Source organism: Oryctolagus cuniculus, chromosome 4 (genome assembly GCF_964237555.1).
Source record: "Oryctolagus cuniculus chromosome 4, mOryCun1.1, whole genome shotgun sequence".
NCBI classification, from domain to species: Eukaryota; Metazoa; Chordata; class Mammalia; order Lagomorpha; family Leporidae; genus Oryctolagus; species Oryctolagus cuniculus.
In genome coordinates, this window is record NC_091435.1 from 112972314 (window position 1) to 112992202 (window position 19889).

The 19889-nt window shown below is 38.1% G+C and overlaps 1 protein-coding gene across 1 annotated transcript in view; it reads left to right on the forward strand.

Annotated features, from left to right (window-relative positions):
• Positions 1 to 19889, forward strand: part of WDR49 (WD repeat domain 49) — a 151968-nt gene that overhangs the window by 81849 nt on the left and 50230 nt on the right. The window contains 5 exon segments of the mRNA XM_051818753.2: positions 1615 to 1730; positions 12185 to 12315; positions 15513 to 15611; positions 17217 to 17381; positions 19098 to 19285. Coding sequence (XP_051674713.2) covers positions 1615 to 1730; positions 12185 to 12315; positions 15513 to 15611; positions 17217 to 17381; positions 19098 to 19285 — 699 coding nt within the window.

Genomic DNA, 19889 nt, shown 5'->3' on the forward strand with positions numbered 1-19889 from the left:
TTATTGGCATAATATGGAAAATCTAATTCATGAAAACTATGTTTCAGATGCTTTATGAGACGGTCAGTCATTTAAGTTTCTCTAAGAGTAACATGACTACATCAGAAATGAAGAAACAGAAATATCAAGGGACACACATACTCCAAAATGCGGCTCTTCATGATCTTTTTTTTTTTTTTTTTTTTTTTTTGACAGGTAGAGTGGACAATGAGAGAGAGAGAGAGACAGAGAGAAAGGTCTTCCTTTTGCCGTTGGTTCACCCGCCAATGGCTGCTGCCGCCGGCGCATTGCGCTGATCCGAAGCCAGGAGCCAGGTGCTTCTCCTGGTCTCCCATGGGGTGCAGGGCCCAAGGACTTGGGTCATCCTCCACTGCACTCCCTGGCCACAGCAGAGAGCTGGCCTGGAAGAGGAGGAACCGGGACAGAATCCGGCGCCCCGACCTGGACTAGAACCCAGGGTGCCGGCGCCGCAGGCAGAGGATTAGCTTATTGAGCCGCAGCGCTGGCCTCTTCATGATCTTATATTATCTCCTTCTAATAAACACACATTTGTCCATACTACCCAAAGCAATCCATGGATTTAACGCAATTTCTATCAAATTACCAATGGCATTACTCATAGAAATAGAAAACTCCTAAATGCGTATGAAACCACAGATGACCCCAAGTTAGCCAAAGTGATTCTTAACAAAAAGAACAAAGGAGAAAGCATCATAATACCAAATTTCAGAAGTATACTACAAAATAGCATGGCACTGGCATAAAAGCATGTACATTAATGAGTGGAACAGAATAGAGACCCTACAAATAAGCCCAAATATTTATAGCAAATTGATTGACAAAGGCACTATGAAAAACCAGGCAACAGACAGTCTCTTCAACAAATGGTAGCAGGAAAATTAGGTATCTATAGGTAAAATACTAAAACTAGACCCCTATTTCTCTCCATATACAAAAACCAACTCAAAATGGGCCAAAAACTTAAATATAAGTGCTAAAATTATAAAACTGTTAAAACACAGGAAAAATTCTTGAAGACATTGACCTGAGAAAATATTTTTTGGAAAAAACCCCTAAAGTAAGAAAACCAAAAATTGACAAATGGGATTATATGAAACCAAAAATCTTCTACATGGCAAGGGAAACCATTAATAGAGTGAAGAGATTTCAAGGGTTTTAGGAGATTCCAAATATTGAGTACATATGGATACTTCAAAAAGTTCGTGGAAAAATAGAATATAAGATTATGTTTGTGCAAAAATTTCAAAATCTATACACATAGCGGGTCCTCAAAAGGTTCATGGAAAATGAGCTTTTTGAAAAAGCATTGTATGGATTTCAAATTTGTTGCACCAAAATAAACTTCTCTTTGGATTCTATTCTCCATGTACCTTTTGAAATGTCCTTCATGTACTATAAGAGTAATAAATGTAATGGCTAAATTCAAATGATGAGAGCATTTCCCTCAATTATTAGGTATCCTGAGTGAATATATCCCAGATCAGAATGCAAACATGAAAGATTAAAACAATCCTATTTAATCATGGTTTTTTATTAATTGAAGAAGACATTTTCTTTCCTTGTCTCAAAAGTGGTTCAATTCTTCTGTTAAAGGTATGGGACTTCAATGGATTTTGTCACCACACACTAAGTGTTGGGCAAGATGGAGCTGTGGATATTTCACAGATTCTCGTTCTTAAGAAGACAATCCTGGTTACAGGCTGGCAGAGGTATGATATATTTTGTGCAAAACTGTAGGAAGGTAAAGAGAGAATGTTTTTATTAGAATTATAATCAAGATCTTAAACAAAAAAGAGTGTAGACAACTTGGCTGATTTGGAGTTGCTGGTGACTAAGTGAGTGAGATTCTAGTTGGAATTGCCTGGATGCTTAGTGAATAAAATATTATAAGATCATGTAGCTTGAGTGGTTTTGAAAAATGCTATGGGACTTCCTCCTGGCTTTGGGAATTTGACTCTTCTTCCATCGTTCCATATGAGAAGTAATAGCATTTTCTGAGTTCCGGGAGTTTCTAAAACTTATAGTCAACAAATTCTTAATGAGTAAAGCTGCATTCCTCTAACCATAAAGGAATCTCATTCTTCTCTTACTACTTATTTTCAATTGTAATCCAAGAGGGAGATAGTACACTGAACGCTATGTTAGTACCACCTTCCTAACAGAGCAGAAATGGCCTTTCACAGCCCACTTACTCTTGAGGAACAATTCTTCCATTTTGTTTTAAGACAATGACTTTCTTGTTTTTCCTAGGAGAACTAAGGGATCATAAGTCAGATGTTTTCTGTGGCAGTATATAGGCAATACGAAAATTAAAGAGTGATATGTTTCAAAAATATAATATCCATTAATTCAACGGTTCACAAAATATTGCTGTAATAGTCATTTGCCCAACATTATTTACTATAAAATTATGATCTTAATGATTTTCAGCTAGGAGTAAATCAGTTTTTATATCTAGAAAGCCAACAGTGTATCTTTGGGGATTTTTGTCAGTCACAGAGAGGAATTTTCTGCTAATGCGAATGTGCACACGTGGAGCAGGAAACATAATGCCACACACTGCTTCTCTTTCAAGGGTGGTTTAATATTAAGGAAAAGATTGTTCTACTTCATATTGAGAAACAAAATCATGCTTAACATTGAAGGACAAGAGTTCTCACACCTCTGGAAGCAGTGTGATCCATTATCAACTCACAGCCACTCCAGTAGTCCATGGCCTAATGATCTCTATAATTAGAACATGACAATGAGCAAATTTAATTCTCTAAAACTGTGGCAGGTGTATATGGTATCAGCTGATCCAATTATATTCTGAACATTGCAAAAAGAATTGTATAAATTGGTGTAAGTCAAAACTTAGAGATAGCGTTTTCATGGTATTTTAAAGATATTTATCATTAGAAATAAATATCAAATATAAGCTTTTTTAGGTGGCTTATAAAGGAAAAATTTAAAAAAGCAGTTGTATAAAGTCATCTAAGAGTGATTAACAGAAAGATCCATATTTCTGAACTGTGTTGGTGGGCGTACACTTTCTATGATCTTGAGGAAGAAGTTTTGGGAAAACTGCAATGAGAATAGGAAAAGTAGTCATTTCTCCCATCTTCCTCCACCTTTTCCTCCTCTTAACCTTATCAGGACTTGGATTCCTTAGTCAGAATTTAAACCTGAATAAACAGCTTCCAAGTAATATTGCATTTCACTTTTCCATTGATAGATTAAAAAATTACGATTCTGGGGCTGTTGCTGTGGTTTAGCAGGTTAAGGGGCCGCCTGCCACACTGGCTCCCATATGGGGATAAGTTCCCTTCCAGCTGCTCTGCTTCCTATCCAGCTCCCTCCCTGCTAATGTGCTGGGGAAGGTAGTAGAAGACAGCCCAAGTGCTTAGGCCCCTGCAGTCACGTGCGAGACCCAGAAGAAACTGCTGGCTTCCTCCCAGCCCAGCTCCACTGGTTGTGGCCATTTGGTGGGAAAGCCAACGGATGGAAGATCTCTCTCTCTTTCTATGTCCCCCACCCCTTGACCCTATAACTCTGTCTTTCTAATAAAATAAATAAATCTCTAAAACAATAAGTTCTAAGCTTTATGTTAGGATGAGTTTTACGCCTCCAAGAAAGGATCCTTTTTACCTAAAGGCATTTAATAAAAGTGGCAAGAGGGCAGATGACTGTTTGCTTCCAGCTGGTGAAGGATGCACCATTAAGCTGACTCCTTAATAGTTCAGTGATTAGAGAAGAAATAACTGAAAGATTGACAGTCAGCTTATTAATGTTTCTTTAAACCCAAGGAGATCCAATAGGTTAAACGGTGGGTTTAACTTCAGCCTCTATTTAAATACAGAGATTGGTTTGATAATTTTGCCCAGGATAAAATACAAGTTGAAATTACATTTATTGAGTGAGGTACCTAAATACACCACCTGATTTATGTTATTTATGGTACACTGTAGCATTAGACACTTTACACACACACACTCTCTAATTTAATTCCTAGTCTCATCTTGGAAGGTAGGCAGTATTTTATAGAAACCTAAAAATCTCTGTCTTCAGCTCTTATCTCTCTAAGCTCACTTATCCATTTGATTGCTGGAGGTGTCTGACTGCAATACCAAGCCCAGCATGTTATGAACTGAATTCCTTATATATTCCTCTACTCCAAAGCTGTCTCTTCTCTTAGATTTGCAGCTTCAATGAATGGCCAGAGACCCTAGATATCCACTTTGGTGCTCCCTTCTCATTCAACTTCACATCTAGTCAGTCACTAAGATTTGCCTATTTTACATCCGAAATATTTCTTAAGCCTTCTCTCATGTGTACCACAACTGTGTTACTCAGAGCATCATTCCTACTTTGATGAATGCCACAGCCTTCTTATTTGATCCTTTTCTCCTTTAATGCCCACCTCTTACCCCTTCTACAGACTCTGCATACTTTAGCTATAGTGATTTCTATGTTGCCTCCTTGTTTAAAACCATTCAGAGTATCTATAACATACGTCAAAGCTCCCTCTAGCCTTTAGCTATACTTTAGTCTTCAGTTTCATTTTCATCATTGTTGTGCTATTCTAAGCTTTATCAAATAGCAGCTTGCTGTCAGAGTGTTCCTATAAAATCTACACTGTCTCACACTTACCCTACCTCTTTTCTCTCCTGTTATCCAGAAATCCTTCCTCAAATTTTATCATATGGTTAGAATTTATTCCTATTTTAAGACTCATTCACATGTCTTCTGCACCAGAACCTTCATTTTAACTCCCAGATGGAAATGTGCTTCTCTTTTGTCTTTGTGCTTTCTAGCTTCTTGTACTTTATTTAATTTTGGAATACATACACACACACACACAGACATTTATGTATATACTCATCTGTCTTATTATATAAATCTCTGGTTCTAGGCAGGCATTGTGGTACAGTGGGTTAAGCTACCCCTTGAGATGCCTGCATCCTATGTTGGAGTGCCAGTTGCAGTCTCCAATCCAACTTCCTGCTAATGCATGTTAGGAGGCAGCAGATGGTGGCCCAAGTACATGCACCACTGCCACACATTGGGGAGACCCAGATGGAGCTCTGGGTCCCTGGCTTCAGCCTGGTCCCACCCTGGAGATTGCTGACATTTAGAGAGTGAACCAGTAGATGGGAGATTTCTCTCTCTCTGCCCTTCAAGTAGATGAAAGGAAATAAATAAAAAAAGTTTAAGAATTCCTGGTGCTTATTAGGTGTTCAAAGATATTTGTTGAATTAATTCATGCTTGTTGAATAGACAGGGAAACAGAGAATTTGTGAGATTCATTGCTCACATTCACACTCCTGGTAAGAGGCAACAGTATATTTATCGAAACCTATTCTCTTTTCTCAACGAAACAGAAAGCTAAGTGTTATCAACCATCTTTACAAAGGAGGACACAGACCTGAAGAGGTCGGGTAACCCCCCCTAAGGTTACATACCAGTAGGAAACTGAGTTAGAATTCTAGGCCAAAAGCTCTGTCCTGAATGGGCTGGTTGTAAATTTACACATAAAATCACAGGAAAGCAACTAGTTTCCAACGTGGCAAGGACCCAAGTACTTGAGTTATTACCAGAGTGCACATTAGCAGGAAGCTGACATCAAAACTGGAGCCAAGGCCTGAACTGAGGTACTCAGAGAAGGGGTGCAGGCATCCTCACCAGCATCTTAACTGCTGTGCTGAACATCTGTCCTAGTTTCTATTATTAACATAAGAATTCTGCAATTCCTTAAAAAACTAAAAACAGAACTACCATTTGACCCAATAATCCACTCCTGGGTACTTATCCAAGGGAAATGAAATCTATCTTTCAAAGAGACATCTGCACCCCCATGTTTTATGTTGAAAACAACCTAAGTGTCCATCAACTGGTGAATTGATGAAGAAACTGGTACATATACAGTGGAATAGTAATCAGCTACAAATAGGTGAAATTTTGTCATTTGCAACAACATGAATGGAACTGGAGGTCATTATGCTAAGTGAAATAAAGCAGGTTCAGAAAAAGAAATAGCACATGATCTCACTCATAGGAGAAGTCTAAAAAAAAAATAAATGATCTCATTGGTGTTAAACGGTGCAGGCACTCCAGGTTCTAGTCCCGGTTGGGGCGCTGGTTCTGTCCCGGTTGCTCCTCTTCCAGGCCAGCTCTCTGCTGTGGCCTGGGAAGGCAGTGGAGGATGGCCCAAGTGCTTGGGCCCTGCACCCGTATGGGAGACCAGGAGGAAGCACCTGGCTCCTGGCTTCGGATCGGCACAGCGCACTGGCCGTAGCGGCCATTTGGGGAGTGAACCAATGGAAGGCGTCCTTTCTCTCTGTCTCTCTCTCTCTCACTGTCTAACTCTGCCTGTCAATGTGTATATATATATATATATATATATATAAAATTCTAGGTTGGGGTCAGCCCTGTGGCACAGTGGCTTAGAGCCCTGGCCTGAAGCCAGCATCCCATATGGGCGCTGGTTCTAGTCCCGGCTGCTCCTCTTCTGATCCAGCTCCCTGCTGTGGCCTGAGAAAGCAGTGGAAGATGGCCCAAGTGTTTGGGCCCCTGCACCTGCGTGGGAGATCCTCAAGAAGTTCCTGCCTCCCGGCTTCGGATCTGTGCAGCTCTGGCCGTTGCAGCCAACTGGGGAGTGAGCCAACGGAGGGAAGACCTTTCTCTCTGTCTCTACCTCTCTTTGTAACTCTTGCAAATAAATAAAATAAATCTTTAAAAAATATAATTCTGGGGCTGATATTGTAGTGTAGTGGGTTAAGCAGCTGCCTGCAATACCAGTATCCCATAAGGGTGCTGTTTTGAGTCCTGGCTGCTCTACTCTCCCTACTAATGTGCCTGGGAATGCAGTGAAGGATGGCAAAAGTACCAGGGCCCCTGCACCCATGTAGGAGACCCTGATGAAACTCCTGGCTCCTGGCTCCTGGCTTTGGCCTGGCCCAGCCTGGACCATTGTGGCCATTTGGGGAGTGAACCAGGGGATGGAACAACTCTCTTTATCTCTCCCTCTTTCTCTAACCCTGCCTTTCAAATAAATAAAATAAATCTTAAAAAATAATAGTGGTTTAAAATATAGTTGTGGAAAGAGAAGTGGGAAAGAAAAGATTGGGTTGGGGCCGGCGTGTGGCGCAGTAGGTTAATTCTCCACCTGTGGTGCCAGCATCCCATATGGAGGCCATTTCGAGACCCAGCTGCTCCTCTTCCAATCCTGCTCTCTGCTGCGGCCTGAGAAAGCAGTAGAAGATGGCCCAAGTGCTTGGGCCCCTGCACCCACGTGGGAAACCCTTAAGAAGTTCCTGGCTCCCGGCTTCGGACCTGTGCATCTCCGGCCGTTGCAGCCAATGGGGGAGTGAAAGGGAGGACCTTTCTCTTTGTCTCTTCCTCTCACTGTCTGTAACTCTGCCTCTCACATAAATAAATAAAAATGTGAAAAAAAAGAGAGAAAGGGTTGGGAAAGGTTTTTGTTGACAGGTACTAGGTTATAGCTAGACAAGAATAAGAAGTTATGGGGATTTATTGCTCAGTAGGGTGAAGATAGATAATGTTAATGCACTGTATAATCTCTATTCAAAACCAGAAGGTAGGTCTTTCAGATATTTTTACTATGAATAAATGTTAAGTGTTTGAAAGGATAAATAATATCACATATCAGCCCACAAATATGTACAATTTTATATGTTTGCTTAACTCTTTATTAACATGGTTTATCTATTTATTTGAAAGGCAGAGAGACATAGATCTTCCATCCTCTGTTTCAATCCCCAAATGGCAGCAATGACTGGGACTCGGCCAGGCAGAAGCCAGAAGCCAGGAGCCAGGAGCCTCCTCTGGGTCCCTGACGTTAGGGCAGGAGCCCAGGAACAAGGACCATCTTCTGCTGCTCTCCCAGACACACTAGGAGGGGACTCAAATGCAAGTGGAGCAGCTGGGACCCGAACCAGAACCCACATGGGATGATGACAGTGCAAGTGGAGGCTTAACCTTCTACAACACAGTGCTGGCCCGTTTTTGTTTTTTAAACAAAAAATTTATGAAACAAAACAAAAATAATTGGAACAGAAATGTCCAGGTTGTGATTTATTGTAAAATAATCATGTGAGAAGTCAGGAGAAGGAAGGTGTTTGGAATTTACAAGTAATTCTTAAAACAAATTCTGTGATTATTTCAGAGTAGAAAATTCAATTTCACATATTTTAGAAAATAGGAAAAAAGAGTCAAAATTAGCTGCCTTAAATGAAGCCCATTCTTTTCCTTTGAGATATGCCCTTTCAGACTAAAAAGCAATGTGTTAAAGGATAGGTATTAACAAGGCTTATGATAATTGGACTAACAACACATGAACAATTAACCCATGAGTAATAAACAGTTGATTGTGTTCTTGTGTTGTCTCCATGAGAATTTCTGCTTGATAAGTTTTGGTAAAAGTTGTTTTCCTAACTCATCCTTCCTAAAAAAGAGGTTGGTTTTGTTAAATATTTCTTGCTTTTTTGTGCTTTTATATACTTGACAGGTAAACTAATTTTGTTCTCATATAATGGGTCATCATATTTAAATTGTGAATTAGAGAAGTGATCATCATTTCAGTAAGATGACATGACAATTCAGTAGCAGTACTCTCAGGATTTTAAATGTGTGCAGAGGAATGAAACTAGCAAACTTCTTCAGTGCCAGAAAGAATAGGTCTCTTCAACTCTGATAAAGGCCTTAAGATTGATTTATTCTGAACTTTAATTTAACTCTTGGCAAAAGTACCAACTTAAAAAAAAGTTATCTTTGAAATGGAAAAAGTAAGAACTACTATATGGATTCTTAAGGTATTTTAAGGACAACTGTCATTTCAAATGTATATTTCAGGTTAGGTTTTAAGGGAAAGGTGTCAGCTAATTAGTTTCTCAACATTTTGACATACAAGGTCAAATATGAGAAGAGCTACTTTCATATAATCTATGAAAAGCGTCTTGTGCCTTTGGGTGATAGTTCCTGAATATATCTAGTATATATTTAATATGGGAATTTTGGGAAAAAGACATTTGCTATTGAAGTTTGGCTGAGTTAATAGAAATTGCATAGGGTTGAACTTTGCCCCCCCCCCTCACCGCACACTTTCCATGCCCAAAGGATAATCTCTCAGTCAAACTAAAATTGCATACATACAAAGCTATTATGAAATTAAACTGCAATTTCAAAACTTTATGATATCTATATTATTATTAAGCCTCATTAATAATATGAAAATATTTTAATATTTTTATTATATTGATTGAGCAAATATTTTTAAATGCCTATTTTGTGCTTGGTAGAATTTACAGGGTAACTAAAGAACAAGAGGAATATTGTTTGGGTTGGACAAGAAAATGCTTCGGAAATTTAGCCCCTGACTACCTCTAAAAGTTTAAAACACTTCCTAAAAGGAAGAAATTGACTTGAAATCTTGTATTCTAGCCTTAAAATTCATGCCAACTTTGCATTCTGTCAATAGTACATCATCTATCCTTATTTTAACAGAGATCTATTTTTCTCAAGCTCTTTAAGTAAAATAAAAACTTAAAAGATGTGCCATATTTACTCTGTGGCTTCATGGTCTATTCATATATAAAGATACTTCAGAAGTTTGTGGAAAATGGAATTAAAGATAAGTTTATTTTGGTGCAAAATATTTGAAATCCTAGCATATAAGGGGGTCTTCAAAAATTAATTAAACTTTATTATGCAAAAATCTGTGTATTGATTTTTTGATTTTGATTTGATTGGATTGGATTTTGATTTTTTGAACCAAAACAAAGTTATCCTTCAATTCTATATTCCATGATTCTAGTGATGTCACCTCACATAACTTTGAAAGCCAAGGATACAATAGCAGAGAAAAATATTTCTAAAAAAGCAGTTTGAGGGTGGGTATTTCACCTAGTGATTAAGATGTCAATCAAGATAGCCACACCTCATATCGGAGGGCCTGGGTTTGACTACCAGCTCTTCTCCTGATTCTATCTTCCTGATAATGCACACATTGGGGGGCAGCAATTGAATGCTCACAAGATTGGGTGCCTGCCACCTATGCAGAAGACCCAGATTGAGTCCCTAGTTCCCAGCTTTTGGCTGTCTCAGCCTGGGTGTTATGGGCATTTGGCAAGTGAACCAGCAAGACAGCATCTCTCTCTGTCTCTGTAAGGCTTTGCCTGCCAAATAAATAGGAATTTTTGAAAAGTTGATTGGACTTAAGAATAATAGGCCCACATATCTGAATTTTTTCAGTAAACATTTTAAAATATTGCATTTACTCTACCTTTCATCATGCTGTTTCCTTTACCTGAAGCACTTTCATCTTCAAAATTCTACTCATTTTTATGTTCCAGTTCGAATATCAAATCTCAACTCATCCTTTTGTGATTTCTACTGTGGACTTGCATGGCAGATGTATTTTACCTCCTTGGCACTTATAACATTTTACCTTGTATTTTAGTCACTTATTTTCTTGGTTTTCTATCCCATTCAGCATGAATAATAACTTTCACATAGAAAACAAGACATGCATATAGAATGAACGTGTATTAAGAGTTCAGAGTGGAATGATTAATCTATTAGCAGGGTGAAAGATATACCAGAAGCTGGTAGACTAGAGGAATTGAAATTGGTTTGGAAGTTGTTACAATTGTTCAACCATGAAGTTGTAAATACTTAACTAGGTAGCTGTCACTGACTGTTTAAAACAAAAAAGGGGGAATGAATAGATAACACATGGCAGAAGTAGAATCTAAGTATTTGCTTTCACCAGGGAAGAGAAAGACACGCAGGATACTGGAGTGCTGGTCTACTAACCAAAACTGTGAAATCAAGGCAGAGAACTGGTGTGGAGAGAAAATAGCAAATTCGGGCTTTTGGTATATTAAGATCTGTTGCTGATATCGACATAAGATAGAACCATCAACAGACAAGTGGAAATTATACACCACTGGAGAAGGTTATGATTGAATATCAATTTAAGAGCTGTTCGTATGGAAATGAAATTGGAACTTTTGGTTGTACATGATCTCTGATTAAGTCAGTTTGAGTGGGACAGAGGAATGACAATATTGTGAGTGTTGAAAGAGACATGAGAAAGAATTGGAGGGAAAATAGAGATTAGGGAATGAAAGATTAGGGAGGAAGGAAGAAAAGCAAAATGTATTGGAAGCAACAGTTGCAAGGGGTGGGAGTGAGAGGAAGAGTCTCCATTCACAAATAAAGCAAAACAATGGTAGGTCAGTGAGGAAGCCTTCAGAGTAGTGGGAATAGAAGCAAAATTGCAGGGAGACGGAGAGAGAGTAAGAGTGGCAGATGCCAAATGTGTGGTACAAATTCTCATTTGAGATGTGGTTGACCCTAGAAGGAAGGAGAGGTTTATCATAGGCTGGTAGACAGGATTCAAATCATCAAATCCTGTCCCCCAATTTAATTTCTGTGCATCCCCTTTCCCACAGGCCCAAGGTATTTCATTTTCTACCCATTCTGGTTTGTATTCTAATTCATCATCAGTGCCCCAAGATACTGATCTCTCTAAAACCAATTTTTTGTCAGTTTAAAATGTATTGATTGAGCAAATTTCTTCTGAGTGTCTTTTTTCTAATGTGTCTAATTTCTTCAGAGTGGCTTTTGGTGAGTGCCACCAATGGTAGTTCGGTAAGGTTCTGTGGAATCCAACAGATTAGACTGAGGTTGTGCAAGCTAGGGAGATACCACAGGGAACGTGAACATGTTAAATGTCCTGAGAAGCTTGATGAAAGAAACCTGTTGATTCTGTTTAAAGTCCAAACATTAATTGTCCATAGACCCTCACCAGCACCACCTAATTGTTATTGCTGCAAAATTCCTGGTGATTTCATGGTTCCATGTTGGGACTTTGCTTTAGAGTCTTGGTGATGGATAATTAATCTGATAAATGGATACATGTTTGATATTAATGGCTGTAAAAGGGATAAACTTCTGTTGTTACATATTCATAATTTACTGGAGAATTAAACATGAAAATCTAAAAGATAGTTCAGTGTAGGAACTCAGTTTTACTGATTACATCAGATAAAATATTGGGTTTTTGGCCTTTCAAATATCACCACCCAAATGGATAATGGCTAGTCCATATCTGTATCACTTTTAGCATAATGGCTAAATTCCATATTCTTTTTACTAGAGGTATTACTGTGTTTCGACCCCAGAACTTCAATCAATTTTTCATCCAGTCTGAGGAATGGAAAGGAGGAGTACAGCACCAGGATGACATTCTGTGTGCTGCATTTTTACCCCCGCAAACTCTTGCTACAGGTGAATGGGACCTTCACTTGACCATCAAGGGAGGCAGTTTGATTTGTTTTGGCTTACACACTTTAAAAAAAATCTCAACTGCAAAATGAACGGACTTATTAAAGAAACAATTGTGGTACTTAATGTTGCTTGGGCAACATGGTGATGACCATCAGTTCATCTGGTTGGCTCTTTAGCTGCACATCCTGATTCTACCATGTTCTACCATTCTGCCACAGCATGATATTGAGCAAGTTATACAAACTCTAAGGCATAATTTTCATTGGTAAAAATAATCCATCTATATATATATTTACTTTTTTATTTAGTAAATATAAATTTCCAAAGTACAGTTTATGGATTATAATGGCTTCCCCCCCATAATTTCCCTCCCACTTGCACCCCTCCCATCTCCCGCTCCCTCTCCCATTCCATTCACATCAAGATTAATTTTCAATTATCTTTATATACAGAAGATTGATTTAGTATACATTAAGTAAAGATTTCATCAGTTTGCACCCACACAGAAACACAAAGTGTAAAATACTGTTTCATTATTAGTTATAGCATTGCTTCACATTGGACAACACATTAAGGACAGATCCCACATGAGAAGTAAGTACAGTGACTCCTTTTGTTGACTTAACAATTTGACACTCTTGTTTATGGCATCAGTAATCTCCCTAGGCTCTAGTCATGAGTTGCCAAGGCTATGGAAACCTTTTGAGTTCGCTGACTTTGATCTTATTCTGACAGGGTCATAGTCAAAGTGGAAGTTCTCTCCTCCATTCAGAGAAAGGTATCTCCTTCTTTGATGGCCCTGTTCTTTCCACTGGATCTCACTCGCAGAGACCTTTCATTTAGGTCCTCTTTTTTTTTTTTTTTCCCAGAGTGTCTTAGCTTTCCATGCCTAAAATACTCTCATGGGCTCTTCAGCCATATCCGAATGCCTTAAGGGCTGATTCTGAGGCCAGAGTGCTATTTAGGGCATCTGCCATTCTATGAGTCTGCTGTGTATCCCACTTCCCATGATGGATTGTTCTCTCCCTTTTTGATTCTATCAGTTAGTATTAGCAGACACTAGTCTTGTTTGTGTGATTCCTTTGACTCTTAGACCTATCAGTGTGATCAATAGTGAACTGAAATTGATCACTTGGACTAGTGAGATGGCATTGGTACATGCCACCTTGATGGGATTGAATTGGAATCCCCTGGCATGTTTCTAACTCTACTGTTTGGGGCAAGTCCGACTGAGCATGTCTCAAATTGTACATCTCCTCCCTCTCTTATTCCCACTCTTATATTTAACAGGGATCACTTTTTAGTTAAAATTTAAACACCTAAGAATAATTGTGTGTTAGTTACAGAGTTCAACCAATAGTACTAGAACAAAGCAAAGAAAAAATACTAAAATGGATAAAGTATTACATTGTACATCAACAGTCAGCACAAGAGCTGATGAAGTCACTGTTTCTCATAGTGTCCATTTATCTTCAACAGGGTCATCTATATTTTTATTTACAGTACAGATTGTCAGTGTAAGAGTTTAACACCATTCTTGGCACATAAGAAATTCATCAGTAATTATTAGTAGTAACTACAGCAACTACTAGTAACCTTTTGGCATAGTTTAGCTCTGACAATGTAGTTTGTTAAAGAGTATCTACAAAAACAAGGTCTTAAAATGATCCATCAGCATGCTTTGATGTGACATGCTAAAAAGAATAAAAATTGCTGTATTATTTCTGGTCAAAGAAAGAAACTCATAAAAACAGATTGCAGGATACCATGAAAATTTAGAGTCCATGTTTTGACAGTCTGAATTTTTTTATATGGAGCCAAAAATGTTATCAATTAAGAGAGATGAAAACTTAAAGGAAAAGAGCCAGGATATCCATGAAATATTAACCATATGAAGTTCAAGGATCTACCTCTTTTTAAAGTTTGCTGTTTTTCAGTACTTCTCTGATTACTTTCTGGAAGGGTCAACTCTGTAGGTGAACTTTCTTTATAGCCACTGGAAGTCCATCCCTGCAGGGAGGATCACATCATGAAATGTGATGGAGACAGTGAAGTATAAAGCCGTGTAGTTGTTTTTGTGAAAGTGTCAGAAAATACCATTGCATGGGTGGATAGATAATTTCCTCATTCAATCTCATCTCTTCAGTCCCATGTGAAAATATTTGGTCAATCACTTTGAAAAGGAGCATTGTAAAATGCTTCATGGGCGAAGATGGCTACCCCCACAGACAACTGAATTCCACTCTTTTTGGCCAATTTGTGAGCTAAAGATGTTGCTGTTTCTGAGATGATATGAAGTTTAGTATGCATTTCTCTCTCCTCTCTCCAAATTTCTGAGATTGTCTCTATGGGCATATCCCACTCAAGCTCAGCTCCTCCATACTTTCCATTTGTTACTGACAGCTCAGTAGTGGGCTATCCTCACTGAGCCACGGAGAGCAGGGATCTGGGCATTCCCATTGCTCCTTCTTGGGACAGGCATAGTCAAACTTAACTTCATCACTGGATCCTTTTTTTGTTCTGTGAAGAGCAGTAACAATTTTAAGATTGTAGAAATCAATAATCAATAAAGATTGTAAAAGTAAAGGAATTGAGAGAAGTCACACACCAACACACACACACACACACACACACACTCATTTTAAGAGATGCCAGGAACAGATATCTAGAACTTGATTTACTTGTTCTTACTAAATAGTAAACAAGTATAGTAATAATTAAACATTTTTCAGGTCTTACAATATGTTCAGCACTATTTTAAGTACTTTTCATTCTTCCAAACAACACTATGAGATAAATACGATTATCCACCCTGTCTGATAGATGAGGAAATCTTGGCAGCAAGGAGGGTTAAATATCATGCCCAAGGTTACACAGCTAATAAGTGGCAGAGCCAGGACTCAGATTCAAGTGTCTCACTGCAAAGCCTTTATTCTTAGTGCTTTTTTTAACTATAAAATAAAATAAAGTGCCAGTAATTTCTACTTACCTGCATAAATTATGTTGTAAGGATTATAAACTCTAAAATTAAAAAGAAGCTAGTTATTATGAGTCATGTTTCCAAAATATAAAAAGAGAATCCACTGTGTGTGAGATTCTGTGTAAGATACACTTGTGATGACTTTTTCTACTTGCTGTTGCACATATTTTCTGTTTAACATTCTGGTTATTTATATTCTCCATCCTGGCTCATGTAGGGAGTTATGATGGGGAAATTATTCTATGGAACAATAGCACAGAAAATGCGCACCATGTCCTTCATCCTGATTACCAGCGGCTGGTGAAATCAAAATCAGGTGAGTGCAAGTTCGAAACTAAATATTGTACCTGAGTCAGACCACGGCAGGCCTGGTTGTTTATGCATGTATCTGATGTAGCTTGCTCCTAAATTATAGATGATCGGCTAAAAGCACAAAGGATTAGGATGTCGTTGTCTTGTCAAAGTGACTAAAAAGAACCTTGAGATTTACTTGGCTTAGCAAATTCTTCATTGTGGACCATTTTGTCTCTTTATGCAACATCAGCGTTTCTGAATTACTGACAGCAGGGAACAGTCCTCTCATTTTTATCGAGTTTAGTTTTTGGCAATGAACCTTGCCAAATTGCTTTTGAGTGAACCTTGGATACCCCTTGGTAGGAAAATGTTCACTTGATAGGCTGTTCAGGCTCAATCTAGAGCATGTATTAAATATTATGCCACCTGGAAATCTTAAATTATTCCTTGCTTCAGAAACTTGTGAGGAGCATTAGATAAGAGTATATTATATTTTATGGGAGTTTAGCAGAGCATATGAATATTTTATATTTAAGCAAAATGTCTTGACAATTGCCTTTCACATTTTATTTTACTTTCCTTAGATACTAAAGGTTTTTTCCTTAGACTAATTTATTTGGGTAATGAATATGTCATTCCTTGTGGGCTAGCAAGATTCTATTGTCTGAACTGTATAAACTCCGAGGGTGAAGCTAACATTAGGAAGAACTGGTCATCAGATGCACTTATTTTTGTGAAACAACTGATTAAGAGAATCAAGGTAAGAGATTTAAAGATTGCCTGAGTGCAGACGCCGAGCTCTGACAAGCTTCATGTAATACAAGCTAATCATTCAAGGTCACCTGACTCTCCAGGGAGAGGGCTGAATTCCTCCTCTTCTGCGTTGGCCTTCAGGAGAGTACCATCTTGCTCTTACAACAGCTAAATTGGGGCTTGCATTAAATACACAAAGAGATAAGGGAGAAAAGCTAATAATAGTAATTTTTTGAAGGGTGTGAAAGACATTGCTATAAATTTCTTACTTCGAAATTTCGAAGATACTCCTGTAGAGACTTTTCAGAACTACGTTCACACTATTCATTCATTCTGAGAATAGTCTCAGTTTTCATTAATAAGTTCTGGAGATGATATCATTAGATAATTGAAGTACCATTAGGAGTGTCTTCTCCAGGGTAACTCACTAAGCAATAGTATTGCTAAAAATGATCATTAAAATATACATAAGCAGTCATTACATTTCATGTTCATCACAATATTTTCAAGATTGATATTAATAATTAATAAGCTGAAAATGCCATGATATTAGAATCACATTTGTCTTGAGCATATAATGATCTCTAAGATGTCAGCAGTGACTACAATATGAAATCCCTGCTCATATCAAAAGAAAATGCAGTAAGTGTGTAAGGAATATGTAAAACAAAGATGAAACCAAATCGTGTTTCAAGATGGGGTTGAGAAAATGGATAGCAGAAGATAGCTTGGTGCATGTTGACCAGAAGTCTGTCCTGAGACTTGATAGAGTGCTTGGAGACAGGGGCACAGGTGAGACAATTGTTTCTCACAGGTACTAGTTTGAAAAGTAGATGTTCCTATTTATTAGGAACCCAGTTTTGTTTCATTACAGACCCAGAACCTCAAAGGCTTCTCAGTGCTAGGAAGAGCTGCTCCACCCATCTCATGGCAGATCAAGGTACCATGGGAGCCTGCACCTTTGATATCAACACCCAGGGCAATAACGCTGTTATGAAGCTTTGCTTTCTTGAAGCAAGAAAAAACATTTCAGCAACAGGTAAGCATGCATTTACATATATTGCCTGTAGGTAGATAAGGTAGCAAAGAGAAAGTCCAATCTATTTCTGTCTAAGATTGGTGGAGTTTGACTGCCTGTAGTTTACAAACACAGTACTACGTCATGAGAATCCACAAACCAGGACAAGGGAAGCTGGAGTTGAGAAGGGTGGGTACAGGAGCGCAAGCCAGAGTCAATACCACGACTAATTTCTTCTGTGCTATATATGTAATGATCAGGGTAAGAAACATTCTGTCCAACTATTGATATGAGCATCAATTAAAAATTGATGTTCCAGACATGGCAGATAGTGGTTTTAATAGAGTGGAGGTACAGCAAGATATATATTCCAAGTATATAAGGCAAAGATTAATCCAAATGCAGCTGAAGTGGAAAATGTGAGACTGATTGTTTTGGACAGTTAGTATGAAAATGGGCTGGAAGGAAATAATGATGAGCTTGGAGACTGGGATCAGAGCAAAATTTGGAATAATTATTGACCCCAGGGAGGAGTTGCCTGCTCTCCATGTTAACTTATTGGGAGAGGGGTGGTGTAGTGCTTTGTATGGTTCTCAGAGTAAATCAGAGTCTTAGTGAGATCTTCTGTTGAGATGTATGCTGACAATGGTAACACAATATGGTTTTTTCCCTTAACATTAGGAAGTAGACATATATGTGTTATATGTTTGAGAAACAAATAAACATATCTGAATAATATTTTTCTGTATTTGCTTTCCCACATTTAATTTGGAAATAAAAATCTACATGATTTTCACAACATTTTTCATTATTAATAAGCAATAGTGGTATATATCTAAAGTTTAGAAATATGGATTGTTTAAAATTGATTTTGAAATAGATTCTAAATCTTTCTATCTTCTAGAACTCACGTATACCCACAATATAAACTATTATCCTAAAATTACTCTCATTTCCTCAACACTGATTCTTCTTAATGTTATCAATATTCCCAAATTGTTTTCACTGACACAATTTGCTACCTGCCATTATTTCTACCTTAAGCACACATGATTGTTAATCGGCAGTATATTTTGAGGCAAACTGGAAGTCATCTACAAATTTATCAGTTAATAAGAACTTCATTTATAAGAATAATTTAGGCGAAATTCTTCTCTAAAGCATATAAGAATAGGAAATGAAAGGCTAATTCTAGACCTAATAACCCAAAAAAGTTCCATAAAGGCTTACATTGAATTCTTGATGAAAAAAAGTGAAAACAAGCTCATCAATGGAGTCCTAGGCATGCTGCTCACCAGGGAAATCAGAAGCTAAGCTGCTTTCCCTAAACGAACTAATCCAAGTCTGTGCACGAGAACTCTTCCTTTATTGTTGTATGTGTCCAGTGGGTTATTAGGGAAGATGGGTTTTATGTAATCAGAATATTAAAAGAATGTTAAAATTAATATTTTATGAATTTACTGGGAAAGACTAATTCTATCTAGCTTCAAAACATCACAACAGTGAATGAAGAGAAGAATACTACCTATAATTGAACATCTTACATACCTTGTATCATTTAACACTCAACACCAATTAGTGAGCATATCATAGGGTTATCTCCCTCTTATAAGAGAATGGGAGTTGATCTCAGAGTACCTCATCTCTCCAACCCATTGTGCTTTGCAGAGTGAGCCACTGAAGATGCTGTTTCTTCAATGTTTCAGTTTCCTAATTCGGTTTTCCCTTACATGTTAGGAGGAGCCAACCTAGTATCATGCGGAGGATGTGGTTCTGTCAGATTCTGGGACACATTTAAAAAGCAACTTCTGGCTGAATTTTTGGCTCATAGTGGAGCTGGATCCATTATTATGTCTACTGATAAACTGAATCGATATCTCACCACAGGAGATCTGAATGGGTGGTTGAAAATCTGGAATATACAGGTAGATTGAAACTTCTCATATCGTCTTTATTAGTTTTGAATTTCAAAAGGTATTTTCAATGCAGAGTCGGTAGGCGGGGGGGTGGGGCGGGGGGGGGGAGAGGTGTCTCCCATTCCCTGGTTCACTTCCCAAATGCCCATAATATCTGGGGCTATACCAGATTGAAACCAGGAATCAGGAATTCAATCCATGTATTCCATGTGAATGCATGTTCTGCTGCCTTCCAGAGCCTGCACTGTCAGGAACCTGGGATCCAAGGTAGAACCGGGACTTAATACCAGGTACTTCTACGTGAGATGAGAGGGTCCAAAGTGGTGTCTTAGCCACTACACCAACTGCCCACCCCTGGTCTGAATATTGTAAAGAAATCATGTCCATGTGTTTAGCAGAGACATCTTGCAAGTAATTGATGGAGAAAGCCAGATTTTTCTGTTAAAAAATCTTCTGTTAATATTTACTCAAGTCAATAACCCAATTTAGTAATGCAAAATTGTCAGCAAGGTGCTACAATATATTGTTTGTATGTAAATAATTAGGATATGCCTTATTTGAAAAGAAATTGTAAACCTAATTTCAATAGAGTGCTGGCTCTTTCTCTGTTATG